Source organism: Podarcis melisellensis (assembly GCF_964234715.1).
Source record: "Podarcis melisellensis genome assembly, chromosome: 8".
Taxonomy (NCBI): Eukaryota; Metazoa; Chordata; class Lepidosauria; order Squamata; family Lacertidae; genus Podarcis; species Podarcis melisellensis.
The window spans coordinates 40,495,127-40,520,250 of record NC_138540.1 but is presented as its reverse complement, the minus strand read 5'-3'; the positions used below and the strand labels follow the sequence as shown (position 1 = coordinate 40,520,250).

Genomic DNA, 25,124 nt, shown 5'->3' with positions numbered 1-25,124 from the left:
GCAATACACAGATGCGCTCACTGCAAAGACTGGGAAGCATGAAGGACTGAATCTAGGAATCTGGCATGCAAGCCTGTTCAGTACCGGGAAGAGTCCTGGCCTGATCATTAGCACCCCACCATGTTCATCTGCCTAGCACCTCCTGGTTGCCACATGCACACAAGGCAACCAGGCTTCTCACTGTTTAGCAGGTGCTTCAGAGCACCAGGGCATTCACAGCCAACTGCCTCCTTTTATGGGCACAGCAGCCATACATCCAAGGGACCACAGCACAGTCATTGCATTGCACAAGCAGCTGGCTTCCACCTGCCTACCTTCTGAGCTTTTCATTTCCTTTTTTTCTGGTCAAATTTTATCTTGTTTTGTATAACTGCGTTTTTTGTTTTTTGCAGGAGGCAGAATACATACAAACCTCAGTAGGATTCTGTGCCTGTTTTCCCCAGACATGTATCTGTACAGGAGGCTGATATCTTTCCAGAATCAGAGGCCCAGAGAGCATAGTCTGTTGCCCTTGCTATAACATTATCTGGCACTGCCTGCACACTCAGAACAGTGATGACAATTCATTCAGCTGCTCCTGAGAACAACCTACTAGGATTCAAATAGCCTTCATGGTCGGGCCCAGATTTTACTCTAAAGCATATTCCATTATAGACTAGATTGTGTCTCTTAGCCACAGGAAAACAAAAACAAAACAAGGTCGTGATGATGCTAGGTAAAAGATTTGCAGCTTCCTGCAACCTTCAAGTTGGCCTTCTCTGCTTTATTATGTACAGGTTACTACTATGATCTGGATGACTCTTACGATGAGAGTGATGAAGAGGAAGTGCGAGCCCACCTGCGATGTGTTGCAGAGCAACCCCCATTAAAGTTGGACACCTCCTCTGAGGTAAGCCCCACCTCTTACTTCACATAATACTATGGACAAATTCTGGTCCATAATGATTTGCAAGAGTTGACAAGTCTAGCTGCACCAGGTAAGATCACTTGCTAACCTAAAACCAAGAACTGAACTTTGCTAACATCACACTATTATCTGTTTTTTAGAGCAAATATGCTTCAGTTGAAAAGTGGGAGTCTGTGACGTTCCAAATATAAATGATTTGTTCAATATCTCAGGGCAAATTCCAATCAGTGCCACAGATCCCAGTTTCTTGCAAGTGGCACTTTCTCCCTACCCCCAGCTGTGTGTATTTTTCCAGGCTGAGGATTGAATGCTGATCTCAGCCTGGAAAAGTTCCTAGAGTTGAAGGAGGAAGTAAAAAAGAGTGACTCTCTTCCCACTTCCTCCTTCAACTCTATGGATGCTTCAGTCACTGCCTTCTGAGTCTCAAGAGGGAAGAGCACAGAGTAAAGAGCCAGCAGGAGTAGGTAGGCTCAAATGCAGTTTATCACTTTTTTTTATTAAAGAGGTAGCTACTGCACACCCTTCCTTCCTACCCACCTTCCCTATAAATGGGCACTGGTATACTGTATTATCTCTTTTTAAAAATTCAAAGCACATTTTCACTTGCACGTTTGGGCAGAAAGAGGATTTTAAAAACAACAACAAATGGTTGTCTAGTGCTCTGTTTGTGTGAATGGGTGGGTGTTTTGTATGTGAGGGGGGAGAGAGAGAGAAGTGGCAGCAATGGACGTCTCAACTACCCTCACCCACTCTTATTACTCCACAAGGAATGCAGCCCTCAAGTTCAAAAAGTCTGCCCACCCATAAGTGAAGCACAAGCACATTCTACTATTTTTTCCTTTTCCTTTTTCTTCTTCTTCTTTTGGCTGTCTGAATATTGTCAAGTATTTAGATAGGCCATTGATAACTTACCTTCTTTTCTATGTAGTTGGCATACTGTAAGGAATTAGGCGGGACGCAGGTGGCGCTGTGGGTTAAAGCCTCAGTGCCTAGGACTTGCCGATCGAAAGGTCGGCGGTTCGAATCCCTGCGGCGGGGTGCGCTCCCGCTGCTCGGTCCCAGCGCCTGCCAACCTAGCAGTTCGAAAGCACCTCCAGGTGCAAGTAGATAAATAGGGACCGCTTACCAGCGGGAAGGTAAACGGCGTTTCCGTGTGTGGCTCTGGCTCGCCAGAGCAGCGATGTCACGCTGGCCACGTGACCCGGAAGTGTCTCCGGACAGCGCTGGCCCCTGGCCTCTTGAGTGAGATGGGCGCACAACCCCAGAGTCTGTCAAGACTGGCCCGTACGGGCAGGGGTACCTTTACCTTTACCTTTAAGGAATTAGGCAGCTAGGTGTTTCTCTTGAAAAGAGAATCTTTTACTGAGCAATGCAGACTTCCTGTAGTTTCTTTAAACAAAATGATAGCACATACTTCACCTTAGAACTAATATCATGGAAACACTGGTTGATGTATACAGTGGTGCCCCGCAAGACGAATGCCTCGCAAGACGAAAAACCCGCAAGACGAAAGGGTTTTTCGGGTTTTGCGACGCTTCGCTAGACGATTTTCCCTATGGGCTTGCATCGCAAGACGAAAGCCCATAGGGAAATCTCGGGGACCTTTTTTTAAATGCTGGCGGTGGGGAGCAAAGCCTTTTTCCCCCCTCCGGACTTCAGAAGAGGTCCAGGAAGGCCGGCGGGGGCGAAAGGCTTTGCTCCCCACCGCCAGCATTTTAAAAGCGGTCCGGGATAGCAGGGAAGCGCTTCCCGCTATCCCGGACGGCTTTTGAAGGCAGGCAGGGGGGGCAAAAGTCTTTGCCCCCCCTGCCTGCCTAACCGGGGGCTTTTAAATCGCCCCGGGACTGTCCGGGGCGATTTAAAAGCCCCCGGACGGCTTTTGAAACCTCCCCCCGCCGCCCGGCATCGGGGCATCGTCCCGATGCCGGGCGGCGGGGCAGGAACGCCTCCCCCCGCCGCCCGGCTTCGGGGCATCGTCCCGATGCCGGGCTTCGGGGCGAGAAAGCCTCCCCCCGCCGCCCGGCTTCGGGGCATCGTCCCGATGCCGGGCGACGGGGCGAGAAAGCCTCCCCCCGCCGCCTGGCATCGGAACCATGTCCCGATGCCGGGCGACGGGGCGAGAAAGCCTCCCCCCGCCGCCTGGCATCGGAACCATGTCCCGAAGCCGGGCGGCGGGGCGGGAAAGCCTCCCCCCGCCGCCCGGCTTCGGGGCATCGTCCCGATGCCGGGCGATGGGGCGAGAAAGCCTCCCCCCGCCGCCCAGCTTCGGGGCATCGTCCCGATGCCGGGCGACGGGGCGAGAAAGCCTCCCCCCGCCGCCCGGCATCGGAACGATGTCCCGAAGCCCGGCGGCGGGGCGGGAAAGCCTGGGCGCGCTTGCAACTCTCCGCAAGGAGCGCGCTGCTTGCGGAGAGGTCCGCGCCTGTCCTGGACCTTTTCTGAAGGCAGGCGGGGGGGCAAAAGTCTTTGTCCCCCCTGCCTGCCTTCCCAGGGGCTTTTAAATCGCCCCGGACAGCGGAGAAGTCCTCCGCTGTCCCTGGCGATTTTAAAATGCCGCCTGCCAGAAGAGGTCGGGGGAAGGCGGCTTCCATAGGAACGCATTAATTGATTTTCAATGCATTCCTATGGAAAACCGTGCATCGCAAGACGAAATACTCGCAAGACGAAGAGACTTGCGGAACGAATTAATTTCGTCTTGCGAGGCACCACTGTACCTTTAAGCAAGAGAAACCATCTGAATGAGCATCCCTCCTTTGTTACACTCTTCCAGAAACTGGAGTTCCTACAGCTTTTTGGACTGACCACCCAACAACAGAAGGAGGAGCTGCTGACTCAAAAGCGGAGGAAACGGCGGAGAATGTTGCGAGAGAGGAGCCCCTCGCCACCTAGCGTCCAGAATAAACGCCAGACACCCTCTCCTCGTTTTGTGCTCTCAACACGTTACAGCCCTGATGAAATGAACAACAGCCCAAACTTTGAGGAGAAGAAGAGATTCCTTACCACCTTCAATTTAACCCACATCACTGCTGAGAAACGGAAAGGTGAGTATTGGTTTGTGGGAAGATGGGTAGAAGATCTTCCAGGGTGTGAGGGAAGTTTAAGTGGGTCTGGTAAGTTCAAAGGCCATACAGAGGAGCATCTCAGTTCTGTACCTCCTGGAATTTGTTGAACAAACTGCAGTCTGCAATCCAGTGTGTCCAAGGAATGCAGAAAAAATCATGCACTTTTGTGTAAACTTGTATATGAGGGTCAAGCGTCATGTGAAATGGCCTCTTGGAAACTGGGCTGTAGGCCACTTGACTTCTCAAAGCCTCATCTTCCAGAAGCAACCCACATTACAACTAAAGGAAAACTGTGGATCTGGCCTTTGTCTAGTGCCAAAACCTGCTGCTGCCCTGCAGTTGTTACACGACATTGTCTTAAGAAAGAGAGAACAGCCTAGTAGTATTGGTGTAGCATTGTGATGAACAGCATGGGCTAGGGACTACCAAAAAGTATCTTCAGATCTCAGCTTAACCTTAAACTCAGTACTCTGGTGCTTAACAGCATATGGGCAGCTGGTACAAGCTTTTGAGTTCAAGGCCCTTAACAAATTAGGTCCAGGCTATCTTAAGGACTGCCTGATCCCTTATATCCCTACCCAGTCACTGAACTCTTGTGGGGTGTCTCTGTTAGTGTTCCCCCATGGCTCAGATGCATGGCTTGTAACTATTAGAAGCCATGCATTCACTTTTGTGGATCTAAGCCTGTGGAAATCCCTTCTAAGTGAAATTAGACAGGCATCTTTCTTGCTGAAATGTCAGGCACATGACTTAGGCTTTCTTGGTCCAGCAGGCATTTTAAGGTAGTGTTTAGTTTTTGCAATGAATTTCTATTGTTTTATTTTCCGTGAAGGTTATTTTTATGTGCACCCCATAGAAATGCTAATGATTAAGCGGTTTATGTGTCTTAAATTAGAAAAAAAATACAATAAAATACAGATCTTTATAGCACAGTTGTGAGGATTAGTGATGATATGTGTGTGGTGCTTTGGTAACTCTTAAAAAGTGCAGTATATATTCTGAGAAAGTATGTGGTGTTAGATTTTCTTATTAAGAGCCAAGAGCAAAAAACGAACAGCCTTTACTAACCAGGAGTGGAGAGAGCTGCTCTCTGGGACTGCCCTGCCTCTTTCATTTTGCCTCTGAGCAAAAGCTAGTTTTGCTCACTGCTTCTCATCTTTCAGATACAGAGAAGCTGGTGGAGATGTTCCATGCCATGAAACAGAAAAGTGCCTCCACAGCAGTATCAGTGAAAACCTCCCCACGGGACAGTCCTAGTAGCGTCCAACCTGGTAAGTGGCTATAAATGGCAACTGTGTGACAGCAAGGGATTGATGCCTTCTTGAGGCTGAAAGATGTCCCAGTGGACTTGATTATCCTTGTCTGTGACTTTCTGCTAGGGTAAACCAGGCAGATTAAGTCCAGGGAGACGTTTTGAGTGCCCGATTACAGGAGTGTTGTTTGTCTGCCAAAACAGAACATGTGGTGTGCTTCCAAGAACTGGATCTGCAACACAAAGCCAGTACACATTTACTCAAAAGTAATCCCCACTGATTTCAATGAGGCTTACTTCTAAGTATGTATAAAATGAGTTGCAGCTGCCGCCAGACTTTACAGAAACCTCAAAGGGAGGGGTGGGAGTGCCCCTTGTGTCTCATTATCTCCAACTGCTTCTTAAATAACCCAACAATAGGCACATGCCAGAAGCTGCAAGCTCAGGAGGGCTGGGTTGAATGTAACCTCCTACACTGCTCACACATTTTTGGTGGGAGGTATTTGCATCTTTTTATTTTATTTTATTTTTTATTTAAAAGCATTTTTAAACCATTTAATATTTCAAAAATCTCTAAGGAGTGTAAGCTATTTACAGTGTAAAAATATCCATTAAAACAAAATACAACTTAAAACTAATAAGAAAGTATAAAATGCCCATTTCGTCACTGCTCTATTGTTTTGTGTAGGGTGCAGAGTGTAATTTCTAAGTGAATGTACAGAGCTCTACAAGGGCAGGCAGTCTTTCTGATAACCTGGTTGTTCAGGGCTTTACAGAGGTTGTGTGCTACCCCCCACCCCCCATCTCTGCCAAGCAGTAGGAAGATTCCAGGGAGTTGCAGGCACTCGCCTAGGGTTGTGTTTCCATTGGGAAATCAAGGCACAAGAAGACTAGTGTCTTTATGAAATGTTTTATTTTACACATATTTACACCTAAAGCCTTCAGTGGAGGGGTTCCCTCACTGTGAGAAGTGAAGTTACAGGGAAATGGGCACAGGACCTTCTCGGCAGTGGCACCCTCCCTGTGGAATGCTCTCCCATCAGATGTAAAGGAGATAAATAACCATACAACTTATATAAGACATCTGAAGGCAGCCGTGTATTGGGAAGTTTTTAAAGTTTGGTGTTTTATTATGTTTTTGTGTGTGTTGGAAGCTGTCGAGGGTGACTGGGGAATAAATAAAACTTGGGTTATACCCAAAGAGCATCCCCCATCGCTCTTCTGATAGCTACAGCAAGCTTGGGTCCAAAGCAGTAGCCAGTCATGGCTCCCAGTCTGTTGCTGCAACCTCCTCCAGCCAGTGCTTCATGGAGTTCTTCCCAACTTCCTTCTTCTTGTTGCCAGCACACCTTGCAAAACCAACAAAACAAAAAAACCCTCTCCTTCCATCTGCTCACCCACCCACCCTTCCCCAGACCTGTTTTCGGTTTTTTTTTTTACAGGACACATTTTTCCTGTGTGATGTCAGACCTCCTGTAACCTCCCCCTCCCAACACTGTTATTTCTTTTGCTAACACACAGCTGCAGGTGGAGGGGCAAGGACAGCACCTGCATGGTCAATTGTTCTTTAATTGCCTGGCACTTAATTCTCCTTCTAATCGCATTCAGCCTGCATTTTAATTCTAATGTCTGGCATCTTCCCTTCATACTTCAAAAAATCAGCTAAATTCTACCCCTTTATTCATTTCCAACATTCACTAACTCTAGCAGTTCTGAGTGCCCTTGCACCCCCAAACTCTGTTACCCCAGATCTGTAACAACATGTCAACCACACATTAGCACGCTTCCTCAAATGAGGCAGCTTATTTGTGCACACAGATTTGCTTGCCTGGAGCAAAGTTGTTGTTTCCTCCCATGTTCAAATAGACTTATAACTACCTCAAGGTAAATTTTGCAGTATTCTTGCAGCAGAGCAACCAAGGGATAACATGTCAGCTGAGTACAAGTCCCAATTTGCACTTGACAATATGTCATCAAAGGCATTGTAAGAGGTCTTTGGAAGCGTCTGCTATTATTTTAGGAAAGAAACAAATACTCACCCAAGTTATGCATCCCAACTGAAGCAGTGTTTCTGTTCTATTTCTTTATGCCAGAGAATTAACAGTAACTCCACAGAGTGCAAAATGGTAATTTGTTTTTCAGAACCCTTTTGTTCAGTCACGGAACTCTTGACAAAGGGAATTTATATCGAAGCCGCACTGTGGCTGCCCTGAGTGACTTTGTTTGTTTTTCTTTCTTTCCCAAAGAGCCACAAGTACAGCAAACTGCTGTGGATTCAGAGAAACCAGTCAGCATTGCTGCTGCTTCGCTGCCAGACTCTCAGAAGACAGCTGAGCCCAGCAGAATGGAACAGCTGCGACCGCATGAGTTTCCAAGGTCCAAGGAGCCGGCTCCTATCTCTGCAGAGAAGCCTAAGTTGAGCGATGGGCACATGGCCAAGAAAAGCCTGAGCATCCTTAACTATGTCCGAGGTTCTTTGCCGAAGGACATCCCTGTGCCGTTATCACACAGTATGAATGGGAAGAACAAGCCATGGGAGCCCTTTATAGCCGAGGAGTTTGCACATCAATTCCACGAGTCTGTGCTGCAGTCCACACAGAAAGCGTTGCAGAAACACAAAGGTAATGACAACTTGTAGGAGGCAAGTAGTGCCAACATCCTGCCAGAGATATATGTGATTGAGTGATAAGGGAAATGCACAGGACTTTTGGCTTATGAGGGTCAGTTTTTGAGCCCAGTTTGGGATTGGTTTCCTTGCTGCTTGCATAATTCAAGTTTTGGATATGCAGATTTTACATGGATTCATTTTAGATGACTCTACGCAACCCAGTTTCAATGTTTAGTAAAGCCATTGTGGGAATAGTTGCTTGAAGTATGATCAATACATAGTGCATTCCAAATAGGGGAAAAATAGTGATCATTATGGGGAATAGAATCACTGGAGTGTCTGGTATAGATTTCAACCCAATTCATACTTGGAACAAATGTTGTATGCCCACATAAAACTGCTTACAGACATTTAATATTTTCGGTATTCTCATTTGCTTCTCTTGCTAGAATAGTCTGAATGTTTTTCAGTAGGCAGTAGTAAATATGATAACTTCATGAAATGCCCTGGAAATACAGCTCACATAGTGAAAAGCTCATTAATTTCAGTGGACAGAAGTGCAGAATATAAAGTTGTTACAGTGTGTTGGCAGCAGCTGTTAGTCAAAAGCGAAATAAAAAAAATTAAGGCAGCCAATAGGAGACACCAATTCAGCAGCTGAAGGTATGGGCCATAAATGTTTTCACTGACTAGGTCTGAGAGATAGTAAAATCCCCTGAAAATGTCTCTTGTACTGAATACAGAGCATTAATCTTGGTGACATACCTTTCCTCTGAGATAACATCTTGGAGTAGAAATTGTTAAAACTGTTAATGTCCCTTTCAGCAGTCCTATTTTGAAAGAGGTGGTGGGATATTTCTTGGGCACTTGATTTAAGCTTGGCCATCTGAACTCTTAAATTCTTTTCTACGTCTGACTGCTCTGTGACCTTGACAAGTCTTTTGGTCCTTCCCCCTCCCCAGAATTCCTCAATGGTTTCCCTTTTTATTTCCTTTACACTTCCCCTGAGTGTGTGTGGACTCCATCATTTGGGTCTTGCTTTTAATAGTTCCTTGTGGGTGATACTTGTAATTGTAGTTGGAACTTATTCTGCACAAATATTGGAACAAGTTGCAAGGATGGGTTAATGTGATATGGAAGAGCTTGATGCAAAAGAGAATTTGCTTTCCCTAGCAGTATATGTGTCTAGGCTTCTTCATTTGCTTTAGCTTAACTTATCTTCCACTGTGGGTACAGGTGCTTACAACCACCTGGATCTCATCCCAGAGCAACAGTGCATTTTCACTAGAGTATGGGTAATGCACACCCTTGATATGTAAGTGGGGAGGTGGGCAATATACTTCAACCATCTTACCTTGTATTGACATAAGTATTTTGAAGTTTGAGCGCAGCTGGCCTTAACACAGAAAAAAGGGACATGCAATGCAGATGTTTACCTCTTGCAATGCTTCCTTCTAGGAAATGCAGTGGCACACTCCGCAGAGCAGAACCACAAAGTTGATGCCTCCATTCATTATAACATTCCGGAGTTGCAGACTTCAAGTTGGGTGTCTCTGCCACAGCAGAATGGCCAGAAAGACTCCCAGCATAAGGGTTTCATACCCCCAGAGCATGAAAAGGTCTCTGACTCAGAAGAGGAGGAGGAGGAAGAGGAAGAGGAGTATCCCAAACCCAAATGGCAGGGGATTGAAGCCATCTTTGAGGCTTACCAAGAACATATAGAAGGTAAGCTGTACTGTTTCAGGAGATCCCTTGCCTCAAGTTGTTTCCCAGTGATGCAAAGGGAAAAAAGTTGGAGCAGGTTATTGCTGTTTACTTTGCTCCAATCTTAGCTATTCCTGTGTGAACATATGCTTATGTGTTCTTTGTCAAGATCAGAAGAGTATTTTGTCCTGGTAAGAAACAGCCTATGATTTGTGGACACAAAGTTGCCTAGGATCAGTTTTTCCTTTTCTGTTAAGAGATTTATTGTACAGTTAAACCCCGGTTGTCGAATGTAATCCGTTCCGGAAGCCCGTTCGGTTTCAGAAATGTTCGACAACCGAGGCGCAGCTTCTGATTGGTTGCAGGAGCTTCCTGCACTCAAGTGGAAGTCACGTTGGACATTTGGCTTCCGAAAAATGTTTGAAAACTGGAGCATTTACTTCCAGGTTTTCGGCGTTTGGGAGCCAAAACGTTCAACTGTACTATTTTAAGTTCCTCAGTGCCCTTCATTTCTCGAGAAGCATCTATCATAGTTTAAGACAGGGGAAATTTCAAGATACTTTACAATACTGAGTTTTTAAGGTTAATACAGACTACAGATGCTCTTCGCTTCACTTTCACTGGTCTGATTGCATAGTGTAAGCATGCAAGCTCCCAAGAGAGACAGCCACTTGCTTGGCTTACCATGCTGTCCGAACGTGGGTTTGTGGTTGCGTTCTCTCCAGGCTAACCATGAACTTTTAAAATCAAGGTTTGTCCTATTATTTACAGCTCATGGTTTTTCCAGGAGAGCTAAACTATGAGGTTTGGGTTCATTTGACTCAATAAGCCAAACCATGGGTTAGTATAGCAGCAGAACAACCAGGGCAGGGGAGGAACAAAGCAGCCACACTCTTCTCTCTAGGAGCCTGCATGCTCATGCATTTGCACTAAGCCGTGGTCTGGCTTAGTGTGATATACAAACCAGGCCTCTTGCATGAGGTTTGTCAGGAACCTAGCCTGGTACTGAAAAGTGACAAATTGTCTAAATTTGATTGCAGAGCAAAATTTGGAACGACAAGTGCTGCAAACCCAGTGCAGACGCTTGGAGGCCCAGCACTACAATCTCAGTCTGACTGCAGAACAACTATCGCATGCTATGACGGTGAGTGTGGATTCAACACCAATTGCATCTCAGCTCTAATGTCATTTTTTCTGTTCTGTGCTTCAGGAACAAAATCCATTATTGTGGTTCATGTTTCTTGAAATGTCTCTTCTCTTCCTGTGCAGGAACTAAGGAACCAGAAGCAGAAGATTGTCTCTGAAAGGGAACGACTTCAGGCCGAACTAGATCACTTGAGAAAGTGCCTTGCGTTGCCTGCAATGCAGTGGTCTAGAAGTTACTTCAAGGGGTATCCCAGGTGACACTCCCTTGTACTAGGCCGAACATATAGTATAGAAATAATAATCTATTTTATTACCTGGAATATTTAATATTTTTCACTGGGAGGTTTGAAGCTTAAAAATAAAAGAGAATGTGCCATGCATGGAGCAATGGACTGTGGAATCCAGGAAAATCCAAACCCATCTCTTGAAAAGATGCAACTGAATCTTTTTAAGCCTGCGAGTAACTTGCTTAGAAGGACTCTAGTTTTGGTTAAATTTGAAAGGGTTATTTTCCTTCTGCTTCCTCTTCTGCCTTTTTAAAATACTGTTTTTAATCCAGAGATTCCACCAATGACACTAACATCCATCTCCCGTTGAAGGGGCCGGGATTATCTCCATACATATGCTCCTTTTTGTTGCCATATAAGTTCAATTGCTATACTTTGGAATCTGCCCATTTTATTTCTGAAATACAGTTTCTCAATCCAAGAGGAGACAAGGTACACATCAGTTTTTGTTAGACTGAACTGGATATTTTGGATACAGAAATAATTATCTGCAGAGTAGTAGGCCTAGCAGAAGAAAATGCAGCTTCCAAACTTGACTTCCCATGCATCTATCAGCTTTTTGCTGGAAATGCATTTCACTTGAAAAATAAAAGTGAATAAATAAACTGAAGGTACCTTTTTATTACTGGGGAGGGGAGGATGTACAGAACAGTGATATACATACAACACACACAGATTATGTACCCCAGTGGGTAGAATTTTCATACAAAGATTTTACAATTAAAGAGTGAAAAAGGTGCTTCAGCCTTGTACTGTGTATATATTTAAAAATGTTTTGTATGTTTTTATTACTTTAATTATTGTTATAAAAAGCTTGCCATTTTCAATATGTTTCTGCTTTTTTTTCTTTTTGGCAAAAAGATAGCTTGCTTTTAGTGTTTGTACTGCTGCTGGTCAGGACATGAAAAAAATATTGAAATGTTTTTTTAAAAGAATTTTAAGGAAAAAGCTTTCCACTGGGGCACGTGCTATCACTTAGGCATTTTGCGATGCATAGCACCAGTTTCTGGTACAGTAAATTCTCCTGCGCAACTGGAGTGTCTTTTCCCCATTTCCCCCTGCCCTGCTACCCCTTTTTTCTTCAAGCACTTGGAATACTGAATGTCATATGATCTGTTGCTATTGAGAGAAGATTTTAGGGACTACACTATCAACGTTAGTGGACAATAATTGGCTTTGTTCATTTAACCAACACCACTCAAAATTGTAGCACTAGCAGCATCTATTATGTGAGGCTTCCAAAGAAGGAAACATTATTCCAAAAACAGCAAACAGTTAATACAAAGGAAGAAAAATACTGTGATCTGTGCCTGAAGCTGTCTGTTTCCAACCTGCTTCATATACAGACCCAGTAGCACAGAAGCTACTTCTGGCACAGTGTGACCCTATTCCACAAGAATGCATGTGTACATGAGACCATGAGGGTAGATTTCATGGGTCTTTCATACCTGACTGCCAGTGCAGTTTGCATAGCATTCAGTTGGCTTACCCACATGGTCATGTTATTCACATGCCATGCACTCCTGAAGCAGGAGGGTCACATACACTAAAAATAGGTCCCAGGCTCCTAGGTCCAATGTGTTGGGGGCCCTCAGTCTTGTACTAAACCCAGGTAAGAGAGATTTTTTTTTAAAAAAAAGTTTTACTCAAGTCATGTCTTATTTGGCCCATGTAGCTCCTGCCAAAATTTAGGACTCCTCTGACTGGTTATCAAGAGCTAGTTTGGATTAGTGTTTTCTTTCCATATTTAAGTATTAAGCAACATTTTCATACACAGTCCTAGCAGGTGGTTTTGCTATCCTTCCTTATAATCCATGCATTTAAATTTTAAATTGGCAGCACTAGAAATTAAAGGCAAGGTAGATAAGCCAGACATCAATTCACCAACTGATTTGGTCTGCAAACATGCTCTAAAAAAGCTCAAAGCTTTGATTTTTAAAGTATCGTCTGACAAAGCAAGTTCTCCCTTTGCTTTGTTTATCAGTCTGGCAGCACCAGTCTTTTGTGATGTATGGAAGCACTGTTAGATTAATCTACGTCCCTTTAAGGGAAGCCTAGAATCAATATTATAAAGGATCAGGCACATTATTTTATGTGCACTGATCTTTCACACTTGAGGGGATTATATACACAAGCAAGGCCCAGCCCTACCAAGTTTAAATTTGTTTCCCCTTTGCCTTAACTATTCAAGGCCTCACCAACCAATATTTGCAGAATGTGTGGCAAAAGCACAATATTTTGACCAAGAATATAATATAACCTGGGGATTTGTAGCACCTTTATAGTCAAGGTTCACTGAATTTTGTCAGCCTTTTTGCATTTTATAATTTTAGCAGCTGATGTGCAATGCTTTTTGCTGTTGCTATTAAAAATTCTCTTTCCCCGAATAATGACAATGAAAGGCAAGCGGGTGTGCTCTTGTAGGACTCTACAGTGGCCAGATGCAAAGTAAAACAAAGCTTCTATCCTTTTAAATAGCTGCTTAGAAGTAAATTCAGCTGGTGCAGTTTCCTCACCACTGTGTGACAAACCTACACCTGCCACAATTCCCTTTTCTATGCAACTCTTAAGAATACCAAAGCCCTGACCAGCCTCCAGAAGAAAGTTTATATATTATAACAAGAAAGAAACCTAGAGCAAATTTATGGACCTGTGTGACACAATGTCCTCTTCCTGAATGCAGAAAGAGATTTTTTTCCCCATATTAGCAAGTGATCCTTCAAACAGCTAAAGCTGCCAGTTTCTGTAATAGTATTCTGAATATCCTTCCCTGATGTACTGAGACAATCGGCTCTATTGGAGCATGAAAGAAAAGAGCAGAAAAATGTAAAAGTCACTCATATTTCCCCCTCTGAATGATGTTAGGTCATTATCACCCATTTGCCTTCAAAGGAAAAAAAATACCTGATTGTCATTAATACTATTTCATTCCATAAAATAGGTTTTGCCAAAAAAAGCAGAATACAAAATTATACCTTAAAAACTTGTTTTAGTCACACCCCCTTAGGTCAGCTGAAAAGTATCAAAATAAGGGACCACAGGAAAACTCAGTTTGCAGTAGTTTCAGTGCTCATTCTGGCCATTCAGGTTACAATATATGACCAGAGTAAAGTATTTATGTGAAGTATTGACAGAAGGCAACAAGCTGGCATTGTCAGATAAACCTAAGGTGTGGTGGTAATGTAGAAAGTCATAGTTTCATTAGGAAGGTGTTACGGGAACAAAGATGGGATAAAACATTAATGGCTCTACTAATTTATTTCTGTCCAAATAATTATACATCCACTTTCAAGCTATCAAGGTTGAGTGTTAACTGAGGGTAATTTGGATGATATTTCCATACCATGTCTATCAAATTGTTGCAGTAGCAGTGTCTTTCAAGTCAGTGTAGATTACAGCTTTTATATCCTAGTGTTGGCAATGGACAGGGCCAGGGAGAGATGGGCATAGAAAGGAGGCCATTGCACTCATTTTTCTAAATGTAATTGCACTATGTGTACCTTTTTCTTTCAACTGAGCAGAATGTAGGCTAGACTATATGGGAAGATGCTTGCACCACGCTGCTCCAGCTTTTACAAGCCCAACATGTGCTGTTTAAGGACACACATTAGAGCCAATTGGCTTGATTTCTATATATCTACATACAAGAGTAAATAATGAATGTGCACTTACTCAAACTCAGTTGAATTCAAATCCAGATTCAGTGGTACACAAGCTGCCAGATCAGTCACAATTTCCCATTTAGAACAAGCCTGCGTTGTCTGAAATACGTATGTCTTTCCCTCAAACAATGCAAAAAAGCATGAAGACAGAGAGGTTAGGAGGTGCTAGTATGAAAACTACAGTATCCCATATTGGAGCAACCCATCTTTCAAAACATTCTCTTCTACAATGATGGGAGTCAATTCCTTCTCCCACCTACCCCATCCGTCCCCAACTTTCTGGCCCACTGCTTAAATTCTCAAGACTACCCCATTTGCTCTCCGTTGCCCCCAGGGCCATGCTGACTGGTTGTTGTTATAAGAGGTGCAGAATTTCTCAAGCAACTAAACACAGAGCATGAAGGGAGAGCAGGAGGATAAAGCCCAGACTGGCTGGGGCAGTTTAGATGCTGTGAGACAAATTAAACCTGTTTTAAGTGTACTTGTTTGAATTTAATGTAATGTAATATATTTGTTGAATGTAGTAATTAGGTATTTATGAATATATTGCTGTAATTTCTGACAACATCCAAAAAATAAAATGTTCCTAAATCATGACAAAGAATTATTTTCCCAGGAGCCCCAGTAGTGGATGGAAACTACACCGACTGTGTATAAATTAAAATTTGGAGTGTTAACTATGCTTAAAGACACAGATCAAACCTTTCAACACAATCTGGCATTTTATACAGTATTCACCATGAAGGCATCATACTGCCATTGCCCCAACTATACACTAAGCTAGTTGTTTATTCTCCATTTGGATGAGCAGGCAAGCTACAAACTTGCAGGGGCTACAACATACACAGCCACCCTAGGACATGAATTCCAAAAGCTAGCACTAAGCTGAACTAGCTCACAAGTCAGCACTAAGTAATACTAGAGAGCACAAAATATGGCAGAAGATGCTATTGAGGAACAAACAGTTAGAAATCATGATTTTGCATGAAGTAAGTATGATTAATGGATTCCTCAAACAAGGCAAAGATTGTTACAGATTAAAGTAGTATGCATTTAAGATTGTTGAAGTGGTATGGTATATATTCTCCCATTACAAGCAACATCTAGCACCATCATCAATAATGCTACTTTGTCACTACATAGTTTCTTCAGTGTTGGTGTGAATTTCCAACAAATTTAACCTCTCCTACATTTTTTATATTGCAAATGAAAAAATTAACAGGTTGAGATTGCACTGGGACTCTGCATTATAAAAATATCAAGCATTTCAAAAAAATTTTTACAAACATTGCACTAAAAAGTACAAAATCACAATACTTTTTGAAAAACTACTTTAATGATCAAGTATCTTGCAGACAGCCAGCAGAGGTCAGTGTGTTGCTGCCTAAACAATGTACACTTTACTGCAGTCTAGTTAAGAATCTGCCTCATTGCCAAGTGTCAACATAACAGTATTTGGACTACACACTCCTCTTTATTATTTTCTTCCCTTCTGCCCCTACCAACAGCTATAAAGGTTACAAACCAGACAGGTAGGAGCACTCACTGTATGACTGAGGGACTGAATCCTAACAGCCAATGAATACCTACATAATTAAAATGGGGTAGATTCTGACTAGCAGGTGACTGGCTTTAGGAAATTTAGAGCAAAGAATCTACAGTAGAGATAAAATGTAGGTACATAAAACAAATCGATTTACTCTGTTAAAAACAGAAACAAGGCACATGTTCTCGCTTTCCGCAGACACACATACACAAAGCAGTTCACTTCAGTGGTTGCTGACAAAGCAACCAGAGAGGATCCTTTATCTCTTGAGGACAGTTGACAAATAGACTGCAGTAAGTGATATCACAGTGGAAGCACACAGTGTCCTGCTGGAAAGATGGGCTATCACTCCCCAGGCAGGCTCACAGGAGTGCTGTGCAGCCAGGTGTATAAAATAGTCTCACTCTGTCATCTTTCACAGAGGCATCTGAAAATAAGGGCCCACTGAGGAAGTGGATCCTGTGGAGAAGGATCAATTCATTTTCTTCTAGTTTTAAGACAGAGTAAAGCAATCCAACAAAGTAGCAAGACAACTGCAGAGTTGCAGCCAATTCACCTTGGAATGACAATCACACAGGAGCTGAGAGGACTGTTGCACAGGATCATCTGTTTGCTGAGGAGAGCTATTGTCACAAAAGGCTGTGCACCCCAATTGCTGAGGATAGATACAAACCCTTGTGTTGCTGGCAGATTGGATCAGCCTTAGTTTTCCAGTATTTGTCCACAAAAGGATCTGTTATACTGAGCCTTCCCCTGACATCGTCTTTGCCTTCAATACAATCTTATAGGAGTACTGGAGACCAATATTTTACAGAGGCAGCTGCCTAAAGCTCAGGAAAAACTGCTGAGAAGCAGAACGTCAGAATGTATTTCATGGAAGATTTCGATTGTCAAAAGTCCTGAGACTGGGAACTTTCTCCAGGCTGGAGATTTGTACGGAGCTTGTACATATGATCTAAAGCTTGAGTAAGGAAAGCCCCAGTAGTGTTGATCTCCATTAGAGTCAGATTATCCAGCTTATAAGAGAGAAGGAACAAATGTTACAAAACAATAAGCACAAGATTTGTAAAAAAAAATAAAAAAAAATTACAGTTATGTGGTCACGTAAGGAATAACAGAATCTGGTTGTACCCCTCAATAGTTTCAGTAAGCATGTTTCTAGTTCACATAATTGCAAAGCCAGGGCTTATTGACATTTATGCATAATCTTCCAAAAACATGTAAGATTAGATTGTGTTTTTATTGACTAGGGCAAGAGATCCCCTAGTTTCATTTACCCCAAGGATGGTAAACCTGTGACCCTTTAATTGTTGGACTCTCAGTTCCCATCATCCATGAAAATTGACACATTGCCTGGGGCTGATGGGAGGTAGAATCCAGCAACAACTAGAGGGCCACAGGTTCCCCATCCCTGATTTATACATTTATTTCCTCCTAAATTTTCAGTCTTGAAAATTGTCTCCAAATACTTCAAATAGGACTACAGCAAAGATAGCCTACTAATCCAGTCCAGTTGCTGTGTTCCATGTAGAATTTCTGCTCAGAGAATTTGAGAGAAGGGGGTAGTAATGGGACACCAGCCACATTAAAAAATCCTGCAGTGCAGTCTTCCCCAACCTGGCTCCCTTGAGTTGTTTTAGACTACAGCTACCATCAGACCTAGCCAGCCTGACAAACAAACAAACAAACAAACAAACAAACAAACAAACAAACAGGGATGTGGTAAGAGTTGTAGTTAAAACATCAGGGTTGGGAAAGGCTGCTGTAGTATCTGAACTGTTTCACATACATACATGATATTTATACAGTATATGTCCCAATATCCTGATACGGAACCAAACTAGAAAATAGGGTGGTTTCGCATAATACAGATTAAGGGAGCACATCTACAAATGTGCACAAGTATTTCAAGAATAGACTTGCTTCATGCATCTGAGCAGCAAGAAGATGCATTTGACTGGAGCTCTCTAGTGCTGTACATAATGGCAAGATCAATGCATATTGTCAGGGAACTGCCATCGGAGCCAAGAGGAGAGGTAAGGCTCCCCAATGATGCCGGAGAGGGAACTAGCAAGGAGAGAGGGAGAGCTTCCGCTGGGGAAGGAAATCAAGGTGACACCAGGAAGAAAGGGGAGGCTGAGAGTACTTCGGAGGGAAGGCTCCGAGACTCTTCCAGTGAGATCAGCGGCGAGAGCACAGGACCTCCGCTTGGCACGCCTACGCTGCGCAGAAAGCTTCCACGCAGAGAATCTAGGAGGAGACTTGGAGTCAAGGAATTTTTATGTTGGAAGAAGTTCAGGAAACGCCCACTGACGGATTCTGCCAGTGACTGAGACAGTCGCGTTGTAAGGGCTGTCAAGCCAGGGAAAGGTTTAGCCATACAACCAGCTTGGAGCAGTTTGTGGCTTACGCACAAGCAACCCCAATTCCCATTACACATATCATCATTCAATAAGTAAGATTCAGTGCACAGTTGATTCATAACATTCAAAGCAAAATTGCAAACCTTCATGCAAAAGACTATACAATGCTTGCAAGTATAAATCAGTGTCAGATGAGCAGCAATTTCTTGCTAACTAGGAAACCATTGCCACTTTCACTATCAATTTTAGATGACTCCCACAACACACTGCTTAAACATGCACTACTCATATATTTTCATGTACTACACTACAAAACTTAGCAACTCATCACAGATTCCTCTTACCCTGGCATGAGCTTCCTGCTGTCTAACAAAGCTATCAGCAGACAACCGGAGTTTTGCAATTCGAGTATCCCAGATATCCTTAACCAATGTTCGGATCTCATCTGCCTTTGGAATATTGTCCACAGCACTAATGGAGAAGGGAAAGTTATCAGAATGGGTGAAGAACTGTACTTCAGTGGTAGAGCATCTGCTCTGAATGCAAATGGTCCCAGATTCAATCTCTGGCACCTCTAGATATTTTATAAATATTTCAAAACTACCTTCCACTATACCATCACAACATATTAAAACAGCACTACATATTCTAAAACTAATTAAAACATATATATTGTCCACTAGCATCTTAAGAGACCAACTAAGTTTGTTCTGGGTATAAGCTTTCGTGTGCATGCACACTTCTTCAGATACCTGTGTGTGCATGCACACAAAAGTTTATACCCAGAACAAACTTAGTTGGTCTCTAAGGTGCTACTGGACAATTTTTTTTATTTTTTTTTATATTTTGACTGCATCAGACCAACACTGCTACCTACCTAAATCTATAACATTAATGTGAACTAGGCAAGATAAGAAAGCCACTGCCAATCGGTGCAGAAAATACTGAGCTAAATGGACCAGTGGCCTGACTCTTTAAAAGGTAAGCTTTCTACATTCCTAGAATAGGCTACAAAAGAACAATTGCCACTTTGTATGCTCATTTCATAAATTGCTGGACATAAGCAATATTCATCAACTTCTAAAGCAGTTGTTATTTTCCCCATATCTGAAGCTACAAAACACTGGATGAGCTGAATTCTACATTATTGCAAATGAGAATATTGAACTCTGTGTCAACCTAGTTTTGAAGCTAAAGGTTGCAGAAGAGAGATATACTGCCATTACAACAAAAGTTAAGCACCATACTAATAGATGCAAACATCTGCATTTGATAAGCACTCTGGACAATGTTCATTTAATGTTCCCTTCTGGCTGTCATTCTCTCATATATAAAATTCATCACCGTCTAGATGAAATCCAATGTGACCCTAAATGATTTGTTCATATTAGAACTGTCAACTAGAAATCTTGCCAGTGAGGATTCCTTGGAATGATTTGGCTTTTAACTGTAAGCTACCCTGAGCTAGGCAAATACATTGGAATATCAGGATACATTTTCTAAATCAATCAAAAAACACTCACTAGTTCAGCAACAACTTTGTTAATTCCATGTAGAATGGGCTAGGCATTGGAGTGAAAGTATCTTCCTTGCGCTCCTGATCCCGAATTTGCTCCAGTTTTTCTAGAGAGTGATCAAAAAGAGATATGGCATACAAAGAACTAGATGCTGTAATTTCCTGCTTCCAGCAGAAATAAATCTTGCAGGAACAACCACTTCATCAATACACTGCATAAAGAGGAGACAGCATTCCCATGGAGGAGCTTCAGCAATGAAAAGTTATTAACAGGAATCTGTTAGTCTAGCTAGCATGCTGTCATGTTCGGTAACAGTACTACTAGGGCTCCTAAAGAAATCAGCACCTCTATTGTGAAGACATTCTCCATCAAGACTCAAAAAGCCTGGTGTGATAATAGCACAAGTTGGCAAGTTAGGTAGAGTTGTGCTTAACATGAATGAGCAATCATCTCACTACTATAGACCTTTGTGAACAAACATAATGATTTGCCATGAAAAAACATATTTGAAATCAAAGTTAAAGCACACTAATATAATCATAATTCTTGATGTTTTAGAATTCACTTGTTAAACTTATTTTTTTATATTGTTGTAAACAGTTGATATATTTTTGATACAACAGTGTGTGTAAGTGTGTAATATATATATGTGTGTGTGTGTGTGTGTGTACACGCGCCTATATCACATATTGCTGAAAATAGTATAGTTTTCTATTTTTGAAAAAAGTATGTTATTTTTAAAACATTAATAAGAAGTTAAGAACTTTAGAAACTGTAACGTTCAATCAGAATTTTTAAAACCTATGCTGAGATGCCGTGATAAATGTGGATGGATAGCCAGGTAAACAAATTTTAAAAGCAATTAAAGATATTCTTGCAATTGAGAAACAATAACTTCAACTCAAGCAGCAAAAATCCAACTCCTATGAGAGGCCACTCACAGTTAATAACTTACTTGCAGGTGATAGTTCTTACCTACATCCATCCATTCTGGAGGTATAAGTCGACACTTCTGTCTTTGCTTTAGGTTGATAGCCAGCCAGAGAGGCACATCCACAGGCAGCCCAGGATTAAAGGGACCCAAGTCCCCCTAAGTGAGACATTCACAATGAGGTGCATAAGAAGCTGCCTTGTATAACTGTATGTAGCTCAAGGACTTGGCACTGCATGGGAGAAACTATCCACTTTTTCATACATGAGTTTTTGCCAGCCCTGCCTAGAGAATATTCCTAGCCCTGCTTAGGAATAACACCTCAAACCTTTTGAATACAAAAAGAGAAGAAGAGGAGTTTGGATTTGATATCCCGCTTTATCACTACCCTAAGGGGACACGGATGGTGCTGTGGGTTAAACCACTGAGCCTAGGACTTGCCGATTGGAAGGTCAGCGGTTCGAATCCCTGCGACGGGGTGAGCTCCCGTTGCTCGGTCCCTGCTCCTGCCAACCTAGCAGTTCGAAAGCACGTCAAAGTGCAAGTAGATAAATAGGTACTGCTCCGGCAGGAAGGTAAACGGCGTTTACGTGTGCTGCTCTGGTTTGCCAGAAGCAGCTTAGTCATGCTGGCCACATGACCCGGAAGCTGTACGCCGGCTCCCTCGGCCAGTAAAGCGAGATGAGCGCTGCAACCCCAGAGTCGGCCACGACTGGACCTAACGGTCAGGGGTCCCTTTACCTTTAAGGAGTCTCAAAGTAGCTAACATTCTCCTTTCCCTTCCTCCCCCACAACAAACACTTTGTGAGGTGAGTGGGGCTGAGAGACTTCAGAGAAGTGTGACTGGCCGAAGGTCACCCAGCAGCTACATATGGAGGAGTGGAGACGCAAACCCAGTTCCCCAAATTGCAAGACTACCGCTCTTAACCACTACACCACACCATACAAAGCATGTATACCACCACTAGGAAAAGTCATAAGTCCTTTTTTGGGGGCAATTCTGATCTCTTTAACTGCTTGTTAAGCTTCATTTCTGGGGAGAAGTGACTAAGCTGAATTTTCAGGGAATAATTCAAAGCTATATTATAATTAAGCTGGTCAATGGTCCATATAGCACAGCACTGTCTACTGGAGTAGCCAATGTGCTTCAATTCAGATATAGCTATATTCTCAACGACCACAAATAGGTTATTCCCTCATTTCATCTGAGATGTTTATTCTTTAATATATTCAAAAGACATGACCATGTATGGAGGACTGTAGGAGAAACAGGAGTCAGGAAAAGTCATTATCAACCTGCTCCCTGTCTCCCCTACAATAAAATCAACTGTCTTGTGGGAAATATCCTGATGGTTTTGAAAATGTTGATATTGCTTGTTGTTTTTTAAAGTTGTTTAATAATTTCTTTAAAGCCACCTTCAAAGGATTTGTATCCTAAAATGTGGGATAACTGCAACACACATTATCCTACTGTAGCAAAAAGAGAATATGTTTTGCAACACCCAAGTACAGTCATGGGGAAAAGAAAGTACACCCTCTTTGAATTATGTGGTTTTAAATGTCAGGGCAAAATAACCATCATCTGTTTCTTAGCAGGTCTTAAAATAAGGTAAATAAAACCTCAGATGAACAACAAAACATATTACACCATGTCATTATTTAACAAAAATAAAGTTAAAATGGAGAAGACATGAGTGGAAAACTAGGTACACCCTTACTGCTTCCATAGGAATTAAGAGGCTAAGTAGCAGACAGGTGCTGCTAATCAAATGCCCTTGCTTAACTGATCATCAGAAAATGTGACCACCTCTACAGATGCTGAAGTTTTAGCCATTTGCTGGTCTGGAACATTCAGGTGTGTTTTAACACAATGCCAAGAAGGGAAGACATCCCAATTCATGGCTCTTGCACTGGCATGTAAAGCCCTAAACAATCTGCAGTCCCAAAATAAAGAGCACACCCTCCCTTATAAACCTGTCTTAAGATATGCAGGAAAGTCCAGCAGGCTGTTTTACCATCCTGTTAAGCTTGTGGGGTGGTGGTACATGGAAGGAGCTTCTCTGGGATGGTCCCCAAGTTGTGGAATGTACTCCTTTCAGAGCTGCATCTAGCCCCAGCAGAGGCCAAGTCCAGCATACCACTCACTCTGCAGTGTTGCTGATGGTTTTGTGTTCGCGTTTACAATCTATTTGTGTTGTTATGCAGCACTATGCGGCTAGTGTGTTGTTTAAAGCAGTATGCAACTTTGTATTGGGACTGCATGGTGAAAAGTAAACTATAAAGCTGTAACAGATTTATTAGTGTTGTAGCCAACGTTAAGTCATACACACAGTAGACCTGCTGAAATTAAAAAGGCTGCAACTTGGATTCATTAATTTCAATGGGTCTACTCTGAGTAGCACTTCATTGGCTACAACCCTGTCTTCCAAAGCAACGTAAGGCTCACTTTTTATTGCTTAATATGATTTGAAAAAAGTTGATTCTTGCTCAATGACCATGTACTGATAATTTCAAATCCTTCATTTTTTAATCGTTTTGTTTCGACAAGGTGCTAGGAGTCCTGCGTTTTTTTCATTGCATCTTCCCTCTTTTCAAGAGCTGCCTGCGTTATTCAAAGGCGAGGCATAAGCAATAATATAAGTAACTACTATAGGGTGTGCTTTTCCCCTGCCATTTTTTTCGTTCGAGGTACTTATTAGAGGAATATATAGCACAACTACACCGTTAATAAAACATTACTATTAACCGCAAGCCCCCGCCCTCCGCTCCATGATTTCGTCTTTTAAACGCTGATCTCCCACCCCACGCCGGCCGCCCCACTTCTTTCTAATGCCCTTTGCTTCCATCCCATAATGTTCTCTTCCTCACACTTCGACCTCGGTCGGCATTTCATGACTACCCGCCTCCGAAGTCCCGCCAGCCGGGCTCCATCCGCCGCCGACCCACCCCAATGAGGTAAATCCGGTCCATGCTGAAGTTGGGTATGATGGTGACCAGCTCCTGCTCGGCCAGGAACTCGGCCTCGGCGGGATCCATCGGAAGACGAAAAGAGGCGACCTGGCAGAAGCTAGGCCTCACACCGCTCCGGGAGCACCGTGAGGGGAGACGGCGGAAGAAGCAAAAAGCGCGCCGTCTCTGCGCTCCCGACCACGAGACGCTGAGGTGACTACGCCTCTCATTGGTTGAGGGTGGGGCTTGTTCGCCCCACCCACTAAGCCCTCTCCGTTATTATAGGTAAGTCTCTCTCGCGCGCAAAATTTCCTCTCCCCGTCTGAGGTAGTAGAGCCTGCGATTGGCCAGAGAGCAAAAGCAAGGCCCCGCCTACCGCTTACTGTGTGAAAAGTCTCTGTTTTTTTTTTTTCGCGCGCTCATCCGCGCCCTGAGTTAAAGGAGTCCCTCATTGGTTGGTGTGGGAAAATAAGCCCGCCCGCTACCCTCTCTTCGTCATTTGAAAGGTTCTCGCGCGCACAATCCTCCCTTCTTGCCCCCGGTAGTGGCGCATGTCATTCAGGCAACACAAGAGCGCCGCCCACCTACTCCCTACGATAGGAAAGCCTCCGACTTTCCTTTCCGCTGTCGTTCCCTGCCTGAGCTATCAGCCCTGGAACTGATTGGCTACCAAGAGCAAGCCCCGTTCACTTCCAGCTGCTGCTTCCTATGAAAAGTGCGGGATATTCCACCCCCTCACTCGCACGCCAGGAGGCTGGGGCGTTTAGTTGGTGCCTGTTATGTACTAAGCTTGGATCCTAGACTAGGCAGGTAGATCCTAGAATGCAACAACCTGATTGGCCTGCAGGAGCAGCCCAATCAGGCTCCAGGAGGGAAGCAGAATCAGACGGGACTCGTGTAAATAATGTACAGTGGTACCTCGGGTTACAGACGCTTCAGGTTACAGACGCTTCAGGTTACAGACTCTACTAACCCAGAAATATTACCTCGGTTTAAGAACTTTGCTTCAGGATAAGAACAGAAATCGTGCTCCAGCGGCACGGCATTAGCTAAAGTGGTGCTTCAGGTTAAGAACAGACCTCTGGAACGAATTAAGTACGTAACCAGAGGTACCACTGTATATAAAGCCTGAGGTTTGGGGGAAAATTCATTCACTGTTTTGTGAGCTGTAATAAAGAGCATGAAATCAC

The 25,124-nt window shown here is 43.3% G+C and overlaps 2 protein-coding genes across 11 annotated transcripts in view; one reads left to right on the top strand and one right to left on the bottom strand.

The window, feature by feature from the left end:
• Positions 1–12,591, top strand: part of GSE1 (Gse1 coiled-coil protein) — a 436,639-nt gene extending 424,048 nt beyond the window's left edge. For all 10 annotated transcript variants that reach the window (XM_081920151.1, XM_081920147.1, XM_081920145.1 and 7 more), the window contains 7 exons: positions 777–889; positions 3,678–3,948; positions 5,133–5,240; positions 7,468–7,842; positions 9,288–9,554; positions 10,574–10,677; positions 10,803–12,591. In XM_081920151.1, the coding sequence (XP_081776277.1) occupies positions 777–889; positions 3,678–3,948; positions 5,133–5,240; positions 7,468–7,842; positions 9,288–9,554; positions 10,574–10,677; positions 10,803–10,937 (1,373 nt within the window). In that variant the 3' untranslated portion in view covers positions 10,938–12,591. The remainder of the gene's footprint in view (positions 1–776; positions 890–3,677; positions 3,949–5,132; positions 5,241–7,467; positions 7,843–9,287; positions 9,555–10,573; positions 10,678–10,802) is intronic.
• GINS2 (GINS complex subunit 2) lies at positions 11,568–24,187 on the bottom strand. The gene is made up of 5 exons (XM_081920248.1): positions 23,932–24,187; positions 21,030–21,144; positions 20,061–20,160; positions 18,882–19,008; positions 11,568–17,190 (listed from the first exon to the last, which is right to left on the bottom strand). Exons 1-5 carry the CDS (start codon positions 24,019–24,021, stop codon positions 17,065–17,067), a joined length of 558 nt encoding a protein of 185 aa, XP_081776374.1. The 5' UTR covers positions 24,022–24,187; the 3' UTR covers positions 11,568–17,064.
• Positions 24,188–25,124: the final 937 nt, after the last annotated feature.

Excerpts from the sequence above, each read along its gene's own strand:
- GINS2 (XM_081920248.1), bottom strand. The coding sequence starts at position 24,021 with ATGGATCCCGCCGAGGCCGAGTTCCTGGCCGAGCAGGAGCTGGTCACC. Across the intron at positions 20,161-21,029 it reads TCCAGAATGGATGGATGTAG|AAAAACTGGAGCAAATTCGG; the intron begins GTAAGAACTATC and ends ATCACTCTCTAG. Across the intron at positions 19,009-20,060 it reads ACAAAGTTGTTGCTGAACTA|TGCTGTGGACAATATTCCAA; the intron begins GTGAGTGTTTTT and ends CTTCTCCATTAG.